General features: G+C 40.2%; 1 protein-coding gene across 2 annotated transcripts; it reads right to left on the reverse strand.

The window, feature by feature from the left end:
- Nucleotides 1-3497: 3497 nt before the first annotated feature.
- LOC144523616 (MAU2 chromatid cohesion factor homolog) lies at nt 3498-15706 on the reverse strand. Of its 2 annotated transcripts, none has more exons than XM_078259287.1 (18): nt 15446-15706; nt 15051-15134; nt 14766-14861; nt 14441-14535; nt 12694-12721; nt 12282-12437; nt 11909-12055; nt 11309-11399; nt 11088-11191; nt 10876-10953; nt 10246-10311; nt 10013-10096; nt 8261-8310; nt 7419-7496; nt 7224-7335; nt 5020-5110; nt 4702-4829; nt 3498-3754 (listed from the first exon to the last, which is right to left on the reverse strand). In XM_078259287.1, exons 1-18 carry the CDS (start codon nt 15677-15679, stop codon nt 3680-3682), a joined length of 1797 nt encoding a protein of 598 aa, XP_078115413.1. In that variant the 5' UTR covers nt 15680-15706; the 3' UTR covers nt 3498-3679. The 2 variants fall into 2 exon arrangements, with proteins under 2 accessions (XP_078115413.1, XP_078115412.1); XM_078259286.1 differs by having other exon boundaries at nt 10004-10096.
- Between the last annotated feature and the right edge of the window lie 796 nt (nt 15707-16502).

Below are 16502 nucleotides of genomic sequence, written 5' to 3' on the forward strand. Positions count from 1 at the left end.
CCACCACAGGCGGCGTCATGCTGCGTTCATACACACCTCGGAAATGTTAAGTTTCCAACTGCTGAAAAAGAAGGACAATGCTGCAATTAAAACATGTCTATGGTTTAAAACTAGGGCAAGCATTGAATTGGAACCTAAACTTACATTAATCAAATTTTAAGAGTATGTAAATAAATAAACACCACAGTGTAATTGTATGCTAACCTTTTATTGTACTCATTGCATTTGATTGGATTTCATTACATGCTTGTGTGACAATGATGTGTATGCTTGTGACAGAAACTTCCCAGCTCCTCGGTTTATGTGTGCTTTAGGGCTTATCTAAGAACATCAAATAATGAATTAAAATATTCAAAAAACAACCACTTTTTTTTTTTGCTCAAGAATAGGTACGCTTGATTTGCTTCTCCCACTTACACTTATTGCAGTCTTTGCTACTGTAAGACACTGCAACTTAGGATATAGAAAAAAGGCGAACATAAAAAATCATGTATCAATTTGACCCTTTAAGTTTAGATGTTTTAATTTACAGTCAATATAATCCTCATTTGTTGTATGTGTGTACTTTTCACATAGCTACAGCATTTGTCTTCAGGCTTCATTTTGTGTGTGTGTGTGTGTGTGTGTGTGTGTGTGTGTGTGTGTGTGTGTGTCAAACAAAGTTGAAATTATTCCATAACATAAACCTATAGTACTACAACTCTGAATATTAATGTATACCTGTCAGGGGGTTTTAGCGACAACACAACAGGAGTTTTGCTCAATGAATCATACTACATATAACACATAACCTATATAATTGAAATGTACTTAACGGAGTCCATTAAACTAGACTATATGGTTTGACTTAGTGCATTTGTTTATGCTGGATATTTAACAGTTAAATAATCCTGCTTTACATGGGATGGCAGTTGAGGCACAACTGAACTATTGGTTGCAAAGTAGACATTTCCATTTCCATGGATTCTCAGGATCTTCCTGCACCCACAGAGGACCCTGTAGCAGCTCCAGGATCAACTGAGACAGGAGTTCCAAACGTTTGCTGTAGAGAGTCCAGTGCCAAACCAAAGACATTTATAAAAGGCTTTATGTGGTTCATTGTGCCAAACTAGCCCCTGCCACCTTTCTGAAACCTTTTATACATTTCTGAGGTACAGTGTTGTCCTCAGGGGTATACCTGGTCAGTCTGCTCCTAAAGTATACCCAGAGACACAGGAGCATGATGTGTCATGGCTGGACTACATAACTAGCTAACCATGCCTGGCCACTTCTATGGCAACAGCTTGTGATCTGGTGCAGAGAAATAATGGTGCAAAAGTTCAGGGAGTCCTTAGCTACAATATGTAGGAAGTGTTATTAGGTTTATTCCTATTCAAACTGCTCTATGGGGCCTGCACAAAGGAGGGCATAAGGGCATTTCTCACCTCTGTACGCCAATTCATTTAACAGGTGCAGGGATGGAGGTGGGCACAAAAGTCCTTGTCAACTTGGAAAGTTTAACATAGTTTCATAGTAAGCACAAAGTCCAGGTCCTGCTTTGTATCTGTGCAGTGTTAACCCCACAGGACACATAAAAGTGTAGAGTTAGTTTACTATTTCACACAGCCCTTAAATAGCTTGTTAAATCCATTTCTGAGTGCGGTTATATTTGAAATCACATCTCTCTACTGTATGTCCACTTCTTTATATTATTTAATTAATCCGTTTCTTGAATAGTTCTTTGATACAGAGAGATCAGAGCGAATCAACCATCGGAAAGACAATTAGAGAACTATAAATTTGCAAACTGTGTTCAAATACTAATTAATCACATTATACATTCTTTTTTGAAAAGGATCAATTTGATTAACCACTGGAAATCATCCAGTAAGTTCATTGTTTTGGTGGTACATTCTAGTCAGGTAGATGTTTACATTGGCAGCTTTTAAATGTATTTTCTTCTAGAAATGCTCAGTTCTGTTAGTAAAAGGTTAAATATATTACAGTATTTAGCCCTAAAATTGAGATTTGTGCATTTTGTCTAAAAGACTTAGTGCAATTCCATGCATGTAAAGACATTTGGGAACTCTAGCACAACCTGCAGGCTACTTAAAATACATGCTCACCACTCTAACTACTGCAGTAGTTGACAACTAACTGTGCCTCTTACAGCTACCAGTATTCACTTCAGTTTTCTTTGGGGGGGGCATTTTTAGGCCTTTATTTTCACAGGACAGATGAAGACATGAAAGGGGAGAGAGGGGGAACGACATGAAGCAAAGGACCGCAGGTCGGAGTCGTACCCGCTGCGTCGAGGAGTAAACCTCTATATGCGTGCGCCTGCTCTACCAACTGGGCTAACCCGGCCACACCAGCATGTCATCACTGATACGAGTGGTGGCCCAGTTTAGCTCCACTTAACATGATCATTAAACAATCAGCACTCGCGCACTAAAAGGCATAATGTCAAATAACTGATATGTAAATCCGTCAATTTCAAATTTTCAATCATATTTTTATTGGAAAATTATTGAAAACAATGTAAGCATTAAAAACATAGGCATTGGATAGAATATGGCCAGTACTCAAGATTAAACTGTGTCCTTACAGAGTGCCTTAAATACCAAGCATTGAGTTTTCTACATAGGATAGCTAAAAAATACATATCACACTTTTACTAAATTGACTTTATAAAATGTCACTGTACAATAAATGTTCAACGAGTGGCAAATCTATACAAACATACTGTAAAGAAACCATTTAGTGGAACTATCAAGACAAATTAAAATATAACAAAATAAAATAAATCCACTTTTTGAATATCTGAAGATTACTGTAAGCTCCAAAAGTCTAAACCTGATTTGTAAAAATGAATACATCAACAGGGAATTCTTATATTATGGAACTTCAAAAAATACATCAGTTAAATGTGTTGCTTTAAAAGGGTATGTGGCAACCCTCACAGCCACCAAATTCTGGTCCACAGAGGAACTGCACACAGTGAATTGTACATTCTTCCCACTACAATGTGTACTGCCAATTTAATTATTGTGTGAAAATATATTACAAGATGTCTCTACTCTTTCTAATATGGATTTTGTGCAAACAATGATCAACCAAAACATTATTGTTAGCAATCCAGGTCAGAAAAAACTATTGTACAGGGAGTCTACATCAGCTCATCCATCATCCATGCATGGGAGAAAACCACAGAATCCATACAAAAAGGCGAGATGTAAAATATTTACCAACAGATACAAAAATATCAACATGAATAAATTAATTTCTTCTACATTTCTTTACTGCCCCCCCTATCTACCCTCTCCTTTTTTTTTTTTCCTCCAACAAATGGAAAAGAAACCTGGCAAAAGTAGAGAAGGGTTTTCTGTATCTGAGGCGAAGAAGCCCTTTAATACGTCGCTATGTGTCCTTCACTACTCTAATCAAGAGTCCGACCCTGCCCTGCATCCATCCCATCAGGAAATGTGAGATACATATACAACAGGTGTTGCAATTGCAAAAAGTGATAGACAATCGGGAAGCAATCTTGAGAAGCTAATAAAGTGAAAGCCTGAACTCTGTGACCTCTTAAAATCCTCTCAAATCATAGCTACAGTGGTCTGATAGCAGGTTGTTAGGCATCAAATCTGTTGCTCGTTATAATGTACCAGCTACCGCGATAGGCCAGACTGAAGGCTTCTCATAGCAGGCTTGCAAGGCTGGTGGTTGGGCCGTTTTGGGCTTGGATCTGGACAGGAGGAGGGCCATCAGTCCACTGAAAAACAGAGAAAAATACTGTAATCTCAGCACTACAAAAAAAAAAAAAAAAATAAGACTCAGAAAATAGATACAAGTGGTAATAAAGAGTAATAACATGTAAACTTTAAAAAGATCCCATATTGTAAAAAGTAAGATTTCCATTTCTTTTTTTAAATTATAAAAGCAGGTCGAGGTGCTATATAAATACTGTTAAAGTGTCAAAACGCTCAATCTACAGAAAAATGCACACAGCCCGTATTCGGAAACGGTGGCTTTAAACGAGCAGTCAGAACGTCCGTACGGTTTTGATGTCGCAACTATACGATATTTTGGTAGAAAGTGGCGCTACAGTTACTCCCCAGCTGCAATGACGGTGCAGGATCTAATAGAGCACAGATGCGAAAGACCCTGAAACGCTGACCAATCAGAGCAGACTTGGCTTTTTCGGGAGGAGGGCTTAACCTTTGTGTTGTCCTCTCGGGTCAAAACGGAAAATCAACACTTTTTCAAGTTTTTCCGACACGTTTTTCCATGCGTTTTTCAAGATTTCTCACATTTTTGAAGCTATTTCAAACATTGTCATCACCTTGTTTGAGGCTTTCGGCGCTTTTTTTCAATGTATTTGGCGCTTTTGTCACTTATTGCCATTTTTTTTTTAAATCAACATTTGTTTGGGCAATTTTGAAAAAAAAGAAACATACATTTCTCATATAGAAAACTTTGAAAAGGGGTCAGACTTGACCCAAGGACAACAGGACGGTTAAAGAGACAGGTGTTAAAACGGAGTGTTTTCAGACAAAGGGTGTATACAGGTATATTCAGACAGACCGTATGAGAAAAATGAGGGGTTTTTTTTACATGAAAGCATATAAACATTCTAGTAAAAGCGCAAAATACAAGAATTAACCTAGAATTGAGCATGATATGGGACTTTTAAGAACCACGTTAATCTGTTTCACATACACTGATGAGGTTATGCTCAGGGAGGCTGCAGGCAGCGATGTGGTCCTGCAGCAGCTGCTGGGAGAAGTTCTGGTGCATCTGGGCTGCTTCATGGGCATCCATGGTGTTCCCCAGGGCCTTGTTCAAGTCTGCAAGCACAACACGCGGTCAATATCTTCCTTCAACCACAGTTTGTTTCTTGAGAACGGAGATGTCGTGCTTCAGACGTGATTCAGTATTCTCACAGTAAAAGGCCTGCAGAGCCTGTTTAACAAGTACAACATCTAAGAACACAAATGATGTCTGAGATGAGGGAAAAGGTCAGTATACAGTATGTACCTTTCAACAGCGCTGAAGACCAGAGCTGAACAGACATGTCCGGGATCTTGCTGGCCAGCTGCATGGCAGGTACAACCATGTTGTTGCTTTCCTAAAAGAGAAAAGGGCAACTTTTTAGAAAACATGCTTACAGCATTTAGTAAATACTGTACATTTCGGATTGGCATCAAACACAAGTTTTTCCTCCCCAATTAATAATGTCTGCACAGAAAATAAATCATTTCCACACAACAGTCATTTTGAACCCTGAAATCAATTCATGTGTGTGAACAAATGATTCAATTGTTACTTCAAATTAGCTACTGTAGAAAAAGAAAGTGAAGTTGTTGTGACTGCTCTTGTCAGTTAGGGAGGAGCACCTAGACTGTTCGAACCAGACTAATGGCTAGTTAATTTTATTGTAACAATAATTTTTATATATATATTTTTTTTTAAATATCACTATAGTATGTCAGTGTTTCTCTGTCAGTTGATGCTTGGTCTACAGGTGCTGGTCATATAATTAGAATATCATGAAAAAGTTGATTTATGTCAGTAATTCCATTCAAAAAGTGAAATTTGTATATTATATTCATTCATCGCACAGAGTGATATATTTCAAAATGTTCATTTCTTTTAATTGTGATGATTATAACTGACAACTAATGAAAATCCCAAATTCAGTATCTCCGAAAATTAGAATATTGTGAAGACCAATACAAAAAAGGATTTTTAGAAATGTTGGCCAACTGAAAAGTATGAACATGAAAAGTATGAGCATGTACAGCACTCAGTACTTAGTTGGGGCTCCTTTTGCCTGAATTACTGCAGCAATGCGGCGTGGCATGGAGTCGATCAGTCTGTGGCACTGCTCAGGTGTTATGAGAGCCCAGGTTGCTCTGATAGTGGCCTTCAGCTCTTCTGCATTGTTGGGTCTGGCGCATCGCATCATCCTCTTCACAATACCCCATCGATTTTCTATAGGGTTAAGGTCAGGCGAGTTTGCTGGCCAATTAAGAACAGGGATACCATGGTCCTTAAACCAGGTACTGGTAGCTTTGGCACTGTGTGCAGGTGCCAAGTCCTGTTGGAAAATGAAATCTGCATCTCCATAAAGTTGGTCAGCAGCAGGAAGCATGAAGTGCTCTAAAACTTCCTGGTAGACGGCTGCGTTGACCCTGGACCTCAGAAAACACAGTGGACCAACACCAGCAGATGACATGGCACCCCAAACCATCACTGACTGTGGAAACTTTACACTGGACTTCAAGCAACGTGGATTCTGTGTCTCTCCTCTCTTCCTCCAGACTCTGGGACCTTGATTTCCAAAGGAAATGCAAAATGTACTTTCATCAGAGAACATAACTGTGGACCACTCAGCAGCAGTCCAGTCCTTTTTGTCTTTAGCCCAGGCGAGACGCTTCTGACGCTGTGTCTTGTTCAAGAGTGGCTTGACACAAGGAATGCGACAGCTGAAACCATGTCTTGCATACGTCTGTGTGTGGTGGTTCTTGAAGCACTGACTCCAGCTGCAGTCCACTCTTTGTGAATCTCCCCCACATTTTTGAATGGGTTTTGTTTCACAATCCTCTCCAGGGTGCGGTTATCCCTATTGCTTGTACACTTTTTTCTACCACATCTTTTCCTTCCCTTCGCCTCTCTATTAATGTGCTTGGACACAGAGCTCTGTGAACAGCCAGCCTCTTCAGTAATGACCTTTTGTGTCTTTCCCTCCTTGTGCAAGGTGTCAATGGTCGTCTTTTGGACAGCTGTCCAGTCAGCAGTCTTCTCCATGATTGTGTAGCCTACAGAACTAGACTGAGAGACCATTTAAAGGCCTTTGCAGGTGTTTTGAGTTAATTATCTGATTAGAGTGTGGCACCAGGTGTCTTCAATATTGAACCTTTTCACAATATTCTAATTTTCTGAGATACTGAATTTGGGGTTATCATCAGTTGTCAATTATAATCATCAAAATTAAAAGAAATAAACACAGTCTGTGTGGAATGAATGTATACATTATACAAGTTTCACTTTTTGAATGGAATTACTGAAATAAATCAACTTTTTCATGATATTCTAATTATATGACCAGCACCTGTATATCCAGTGCACAACAACATGCTTCGGCGCCTCAACTGTGACGTCTGAACATTTCTTCATGTCTAGATAAGTCAGCTACCCTGAGCTTTAGGCAAAATGTATCATGCATTTAATAGTCTTACTCTGTGGTTGCCCAGTACATAGAAGATGTGGCCCAGCAGAACCAGGGAGCAGGCAGTCAGTCGGTTCAGATCCTCAGCATTAGACATCTTCAAGGTTTCTCTTAGGAAGCGTCTGCAACACAACAACATATACATGTAGAAGTATGTACAGGCACAGGATGGGTCTGTAGGTGTGCAATTTAAGATTCAACATACTTTGCCTCGTTGTAGCGTCCTTGAAAGAAGGACAGGAGTCCCCTGATGTAGAAGGCTGCTGCCCGGAGGCAATGGGAGCTGAATCCAAAACAAAGACAATGGTTACATATCTAATATCTGAATCTGAACCAGTTTTAAAATGTGTGGGAAATGTCTCCCATCTAGCGTTGAGATCATATATCGCAATCAACTCTCTCGCGCCATGCAGTTCAAAGTACGTATAACAGCTACGGTAGCCTTCAGGCTTTTTTCTGATGACGCCGGCCTCTCGCTCTTTTCAATATCCTTTTTCTTTTTCTGGGCGAAGAAGACGACTTCTGTTCCTGAAATTTGGACTTTGATTACGTGTGGTCCTCCACGTTTCCTTCTTCAAACTTGCCGGGGCCGGGAAGCTACGTTACCCATTAGCAGCATTAGCAGCACCTGTGAGTTTATCATGCGACAGCGAAAACGTGAAAGGCGGAGCAGTTGGTCCTGTATGTCCCTTACCGGCTAACGTATTTCAAGATGGCGCATGAATATGGAGCGTCTACCCCAGTTCATGCAAACGCAAATGTAAGATTTCAAGCCAATAGGAATACTTGGAATTGATGGTGGAGGTAAATATTCATGAAAAAGGACAAGTTTGTGAACGGGCAACACAGATTTTGACAACAACTAAATACGTTTTTTTTACACACTGGACCTTTGACAAAATGCATTGCTTTAATGTATTGTGCTGTATTTTTTATATATATATATACACACACACACACACACACACACACACATACATATATACAATATACATACATACACACACACAGTATAAAAATAATTTAAAAAAATCTTAAGCCTCTTACCTTACTGGGAAGTTATGGTCGGGGTTTATTCTCTCTAGGAGGCTATACAGCTGAAGAAGAAATAAAACAGGAACTTATTTAAAAAAAGTTTTGTCTCTACTCATGTTTCCTTTATTTCAAATGTCCTTTATTATTTTTTATCAAGATAACTATAATCCACTGACTGTTCTTAGAAGAAGATAAGGATCACTTAGATTTGGTTATCAAAGTACTGTGCTGGGTCGGACATTTTACACTTTTTTTACACAAAAAAATAAAATCAACTCATCTGCACCCTCTACTGGACAGACTATGCAATGGCAGCACTGTTTCTAAATTACAAAACAAACATGCAGTTCATCTGGCTTTTTCTGCAGCAATTTCATTGTCCTCTGTGGCCAACATACACACCAACAACCAATATATCTGCGATAAGTATTGATTAGGCTCTACAAAAGACGTAAACCACAAACTTGATATAATGCATACTAATACCTCTTTCACGCCAACGACCAGGGTTGGACGAGGGTTATCTGACCAGGGATCAACCCTTCTTTTGGAAATTCAAACCAAGCCAGCCAACCCGGGTTGATCCCTGGTCATGACATTTCAGATACAACCTGGGTCACAACCCGGGAGCAATGCATACCAATTACCTTAAGTCACAACATACTCCACTCCATCTGTCCTCCACAAGAACTAATGTTTGGTAGGTACTTGGATTTGTCAATGTACAGTAGAGAGAGAGAGAAATGAAGCTTATTTTATGATTTTTTTTGTTGTTGCAGTATCGATGTATGACCATTTTAAGAAGAGGGGAGAACCTTTTATCTTTGTTTGATCTCATTAAAAGTAAGGTTAGGCTTTGCTGACGGCTTCCCGACTCATTTAAAAAAAAAAAAAAAAAGAGCGAGATTTGCGAGACATTCGCACGAGCCAGAAGCCACGCTGAACTGCAGACGTCTGTCTCGGGCGTGAGAGAGGGAACGAGAGCGGCAGTGCAGTTGACAAGAGAATAAAAACAAAACTTATTTTCATACATTAACGTTCTAACGCTGGGTTTTTACAGGCAGCTTCTTTCCAACTGCAACCCTACCCGCTCTGCAAAAGTCGGGAGTCAACTAGAAAACGGGCAGAGTAGTGAGCACTCGCTGTCAGCAGACTGCGCTCATACACGGCTGTTCTCATGGGGAATAAATTGAACCGTTCTGCTGCTGCTGTTGTTGATGAAGCTGCCTGTGATAACCCAGCATAAAGCACAGTGAGACTAGGGGTGGGTCTCAAGACACAATGCAGTGTTTCCTTGAGCAGTGGGGGCAGGTCTGTCCGAACAACCGCGACTACATTGTGCGTCTGCCCCATTTCTGATACCGTGGCGGCAGAAATTTTGCCATGCCGGGCCGCCACTACAAAATCAACACAGAGGAAACACTGCAATCTATGTTGTTGTTTTTTCAAAGAGTGCGGCCACCCCCCCCCTCTTATTTCTAACCAATCACGTAATTTGTCCCGCCCTGGTTGTAAGCAACCCCGGTTGTGTGCATTTATAATTGAACCTAGTCCGACCCTGGTCCAACCCCCCGCTCGACCTGGGTCAGCGAAGCTGAGTCCATAGACGAGGGTTAACCCTTTCAAACGCAGCCCTGTGAACAGCCCTGGTTCAACCCTGGTTGAGCCCTTGGTGTGAAAGGGGTATAACGCACTCTTTTTGAAGTGATTCATTGCATTACACTGTTGTTAATTAAAGACGTGACACGTTATTACTTCACTGACCTCCTGGTGTCGGTTTCCTTCCCTTATGTAGACACTGGCCAAGTTGGTCACTATGTATGTCCACAGTTCCTGATGTGTGGTGAGCTGAAACACAACAAACGTCTTTGAGATAGGAGGAGAGAGCAGCTGCAGCAGAGTAGAAGAGAAAAGAAGAGGCGAGTAAAAGAGAGGAAAGAAGAAAAGATACGGGCGACGTTATCTGAAAAGAGGCGGCAAAATCAGGCCGTACTCACCCGCAAGGCTGTGGTAAACTGTGCCTCTGCATTATCCATACAGTTCACTGAGATACAGTACAGACCCTGGGAGATGACAAGAGAAAAAGTGGTTTCTTCAGAAAAAGAGCTTTTGGAATGTACAAAAGCTCTGTGTTTTGGGATTCTTCACAATTCCACAAAGTTTTCGTCATTATTTTGGGTTGGTTATCAGTTTGGGTTTATGGGGCTTTCTATATTTCTAAAATGTTTTATTGAATTCTAAAATCATTTAAACAAACATTGAACTCAAAAGTGGGTCAATTATTTCAACAACAATGTAATAAAAAACCATTTTCTTGCTATTGCTAACATCCCCTACCTGTCTAATTTGAGCAGGTAGGAATCTACTGCTAAATCTATGGAACTCATACACTTTTTTTTTTTTTTTAAGGTCACAGTATTTTAAATCAGAAGGGGTATTTTGTAACAATGAATCCTTAAAAAGTTGACCGCTGAGAATGATGTCTCGATCTGTTTTTAGTGGATATTACAGGGAAACACACTTCGTGGAACTTATTTTACTTGATTTTTTTTTTTTGGTATTGGCTTGAAATAGTAACCCTGGGGCACACACAAATGTTTAAGAGGGTTTAGGTTGAAAATACTCACTAATAGCGTGTGAAGCTGAGCAGCGTGGTTGGTGAATAACCTGGGGGACTGTTGGCACAGCTGACACACCTGCGAGATCTGGAGGGACAGAACAGAAAGTCAACGCCCACTTCGTTTTTGTGACATGCTACAAAATAAAGCTGCTGGACTGTATCTTTTTCACACTGCCACGTATTAAATACAACAAAACCACAGGTGCAGAAACCAAATACCTCTTGTAACGCAGTGGCCTTGTGGCCCGTGACAAGTCTACACATGATGATGTGCTCCAGTAGAATGACTTGGAAGGTAGAGAGGATGGGGCTGCAGTCCAACACTGTAACATGAAAACACTAAATTAAAAAGCATGCACAGACCAGTCCAACATTATATAGTTATTAATATAGATTCAAGATTTTTTTAGAGAAGTACAGGAACCTGTTGGGCAACGCACTTTTTAGTTTCTCTAGTTGCATAAGAGCCTTGTCTGTGTACTTCTGAGCTTTCTCCAGATAGCCTGCTTGCATGGAGTGCATGACCGTCACCTGTAAAATGACAAGGAGTACATACTCAGTGCTGTGAACCAATTCCTAATGATGTACATGTTAACCACATCTCTGTATGTATATATATTTGTGTGTGTGTGTGTGTACACACACACACACACACACGCTCTCCTCGTCTTATGTGAAAATATATTCAGCAGAGAGTTAGTGGAGTTTTGAAAAAAATAGGGTTTTGTGACTATTATTTCCAAGTCCAACAACATTTTAACATGTCCCAGGTGCTACAATCCCGACACCAGAATAGTGTGCATCCATTCAGAGGATTTAAGCACAAACAATGACATTAGAATTTTAAAAGTGCCTCCATTCTTGTATGGTGGCTACTTAACCTCATGTCTTAAAACACACTTATGGACTACACCAAGTTAAACTGGAAACACATTCAGGAGGCGAAAAAACAAGGGAGGTTGGTGTGTTGCAATAAGAGCCCTGGTGTTGTTTTGGGATATTATAACTTTTATGTAGCAAAGAAAGAGAAGTGGCATTACCAAGTAGACGAGCACACACATGTGCTCCTTGGGCAGCCAGTGGAAGAGGTCAGCCGGGTTGCTTGGAAGAATCTCATCATCGTGGAGTGTCGAAATGGTCTGGATGCACTGCTGCAGCTGCTTCAGACACGGCTTCACACTCTTCACCTGGGGAGACATGGACATGGCAATATATACAATCTCTCAGCTTCAAGTAGTTTGAGGGAACCAGACAATCAAAAAAGGTTTACCCTCCTGAAACGCTTCACGAAATTAATGTATGGATGCATGCATGCTGATCAACAATTTCCCTGTGTGTTAATAATTAGCTATTTAAGGCCCTATTAACAACTCCGTCCCACTTTATCTACCCCCTCCAGACTGGCTTTCCTACCTGTCCAGCATCCAGGTAGTGTGTGACTTGTAGGACCAGGAAGAACACCCTCAGGGATTCCTTCTGAATGGGGTTTCCCTGCCAGTTTTCTACAATAGTTCCGCACAGTGTGAGCAGAGGATGCACCTCCCCAAGCTTCCTCTCCATTAGCAGCAACTAGAAGATAAAAAAAAAAACACATCACCGCAATCAAAACGTGATAGAATTTGATGTTCCTTGCTTTTGTTGTGCTTGTTGTTAAAAAAAAAAATAAAAGAAAACAAACGACTGGTATTACTTAGTTATTGACAAACAAATATGCAAGAAAGGCATTTGTGTGGTGTTGGAAAAAAATGTCCCCGTTTCTACTGCCATGGTGTAACTGCACAAAAAAAAAAAAGCATAACTAAGTAAAGCAGAGCAGATGACTCACCATTCCTTTACTGAGGAGAAACAGTGCCCTATAACAAAATAACACATAGTTAGCTTTTTCACCATCAACTTCTCACAATCAATCCATCTTTATAAACACTTCATGCCAGTTGTACTAGTAGCAAGGGTGCACCACCAGTAGTCAGAACTGGCGAAATGTGTCTGTCACAAGAGAAGGGTGCGTTTGTTTGAAAACTTTTACAAGAACATTTTACTTTAAATGAAGATGAAGAACTGAGAATGAATTATTTTCTATGCAATGGGAAATGTGTGATGTTTTGTCTCACTACATATTAAAGTGCTCATATTATGCTCATTTTCAGGTTCATAATTGTACTTAGGTTATATCAGAATAGGTTTACATGGTTTAATTTAAAAAAAACACAACACCATATATTTGTTGTACTGCACATTGCTGCAGCTCCTCTTTTCACCCTGTGTGTTGAGCTCTCTGTTTTAGCTACAGAGTGAGACATCACACTTCTGTTCCATCTTTGTTGGGAGTCGCACATGCGCAGTAGCTAGGTAAGGACTACTAGCCAGTCAGAAGCAGAGTATGAAGGAGTTCCACTCTAGCAGCTAGGCGAGCATTATAACGTGTGTTACAAAGTGACGCACGTTTGTCTCTGAAGTAAAGGCTGGACTACAATAGAGCTGTTTGGAGCAGTTTGTGAACAGTGTTTTCTGTTGGAGATGGTAAGTCCCTTTGGGGTGGACTTTGGGCTTTTTCACTTTGTAAACCTATTACATGCACAAAAAAAAGATATATAACACAATAAAGGAAAGGGGAAAAGCCAAAAAGCACAATATGAGCACTTTAAGTGATTTGACAGGTCAAAAATTACATTTACAAAGTAATGAAACAGAAGTTAGATTTAGGATATAACTTGATGTAAATGATGTTTCCTGTATTTAGTGGCACTTCTGTAGAGGAATAGACTTAGACAATAGAATTGCTGTCAAGAGTTTCATTGTCCACTTCCCGTTACTTGGTTTGGGATAGTCCTTCATATAAACATGCAAATTGTAGGAGAGTGGCTCTGTGAGGGTGTAATGGCCAGATTTAGGCTACTTCAATACTACTACGTTTTGAAAACAACTCCATCCACGCAGGCATTTTAGCTCCGTAGCAGAATGAATCTCCGGTCATATAAACACCCCGACAACACAAACCACATGACTATTGGCATACACTGTAAACAGGAAGCAGATTGTCTGACGTTACTCTGCGGTTAAAAATCATGGATGTATAAATTGAAAATACAGAAAATAGTTTGGAGAAAGAACAACAACAACAACAATGGCGAAAAGTAAGACCAGGGATTTATTTGCTTGGACCGACAACGACTGTAACTGAAAGGTATGTAAGGCTACCTAAGCGATTAGATTGACGGACGCGAGTCGTCATTTCAAAAGATCTCGGTTTCTGCATGCCCAGACTACATCGCAACCCCAGAGTTGTCAAACTTAAAAAGGGGGACAGCAGCGTTTCCAAATGTCTCCGGTTTAGGGGAGTAGTTTGGACGCGATGCATAAACGTAGCAAAAGATATTTGTTTTTTTTAACAAAAACGTAGTAGTGTGGATGTAGCCTGAGACTTATAAATTACTCATACTCGACCTTGGTTTATGGCAATTTTGTTTTTGTGGGTCCAAGATAAATAGTAATCTTTGTAAAATTGGAGGTATCAGATGCTAACCACTGAAAGCCTTAAATATGCAGTCAACAGAAGATTGAGTGACATTTACCTGGTATATTCTGAACCAACCACTCGGGCGTACTCGGCTCCAACCCCCAGCAGGTCACATGCTGACACCAAGTCTTTCTCCAGTGTATGAAGTTGCTGAAAGAGGCAATAAGAACATTCCCGTCATTGTTGGAGACTCTTTTGCTGTCTGCACACAAAGTCTGCAATCAAAAACTTTTAAAATGTAATTAAGAAATACAAAAAAAAAAATGGCACAGTGTGAGCAAACAGCACACTGACTAACCACTACAATTGTATTACAGCTGTTGTAACTGCGTTGTCATTTCAACTCAAACCCCTGTTCATAGTGTTGCACTAACACATACCGCCAACTGGAACAACAATCTGCAGTGCCAGTATGGTGTTTGTTGTGAAATCTGAATGGCCTTGCGCAGAAGGGGTTTTGCAGAGTCCACCAAATTCTGAAAATGAAAAAGGATCAATAGTCAATAATCATAAATAAATAACAACGCACAGTCTACTCTGCATGAACTACCATGGCATACACAGCTTCTAATACCTTCAATTTCACTTTGTGCTAAGTAAGTACATGTATGGAGCCAAGCTAATGTTACTTTTACCTCACGAAAAAAATAAATAACTTTACTTACCTGTTGGCAGAAGAGTTCTGACAAAATGCTGGCAGCTTCAAATTTGACATCTTCAAACTGAGGGACTTGTTGCGATATAAACCACTGCAAAAAACGATAACGTTACATGTTAGCGGCGTCATATTGTCGGTGTTTGCTATCTTTATGAACCAATAATAATACCACACAGAGGCTTATTTAGCTAGCTAACGTTAACACCAGGGTAAGAACGAAAGCGGTCGACTCGCTACGAATGTTTAACAAAACGCGTATAAATCTTAAATTTCAGCTTCTGTACAAACGTAACCTTCCTAGATAAACAGCTATTTTAAGATTTCCGCCGTTTGCTGTTTTCGCTGCCTGAGGCCTACACCCGTCCTGCATCCTCGCTCTTTCCTAAATCAAATGTCCCTCACCGCTTTCTCCAGGTGGCTGCGGGCCAGCTCGCTGTTCTTGGTGTGGTGGTAGAGAACCGAGCCCAACTGAAGATGTGTCCGGGCCTCGATCCTCTGTGGTGGCTTAAACTGAAACACTGCCTGTAGACAGTGCACACAGAGCCGGATTTTGGGCGGACTTGAGGTTCGGAAATGCTCCGCAAAGCCGAGAAGGGCGAGGTACCAGCGCTCCGGGGCCTCTACGTTGGACGCCATTTTCCCCGACAACAACAAGTTTTTCAGCGCTATGGCCAGACTCCCGGGTTGCCAGGTTCGGTCAAGTAGAACCCACGACCAAAGCGTCTAATGCACCAATCTATCGCGTTCGTTTGCTTTTCTTCATTTTAGTAAACATTTAATAACGATTGTTACGCGGTTTAATAAAATACTTTGTACCTGTACATTTATAGAATTAAAAAGACAAGGTGCAAGTAATGTCTTCAAGGGCTGCAGCTATTTTATTGTGATACACTGGCGTTCTGAATAATATTATTTTGTGGGACATTATACTCCTACTTCATTCATTGTAATTGAGAAATATATAATTTTAGATTTCCCTATATAAGATAAGATTATACGTGCAAAACACAGTAAAACCAAAATATGCTGAGTTTCAGCTATAACCGTACTATGGGTCACACATAGCATAACATCAAACGTTTTCCTCAAAAGTTAATGTCCAACAAGTTATGTCATCTTCTAAAATGGGTCATTTGTTAAATGAATAATTTTACATTACCTAGGAACAACTCATAACTTATAACGTATAGTCAATTAATAGACGCATGTAATGTTCAACTTGTATTTATTTTAGGTGAGTTGTTGTTGTTTCTTTTGAAACTGCTCTGAAACTCAAAATGTTCCATCTTAATCGTGGCAACAGCATATATGCTGAATGGCATAACTGCAGTAAAAATCATATATCAGCATAAACTGTAGTCTATACATAGACTACAGTTTATGTTATATTTGCGCAAAGCTGGCAACCTAACGTTGTAGATAAACTCGCGAGATTTCATACCAATAGCGGGAGTCTCTC

This window comes from Sander vitreus, chromosome 9 (genome assembly GCF_031162955.1).
Source record: "Sander vitreus isolate 19-12246 chromosome 9, sanVit1, whole genome shotgun sequence".
Taxonomy (NCBI): Eukaryota; Metazoa; Chordata; class Actinopteri; order Perciformes; family Percidae; genus Sander; species Sander vitreus.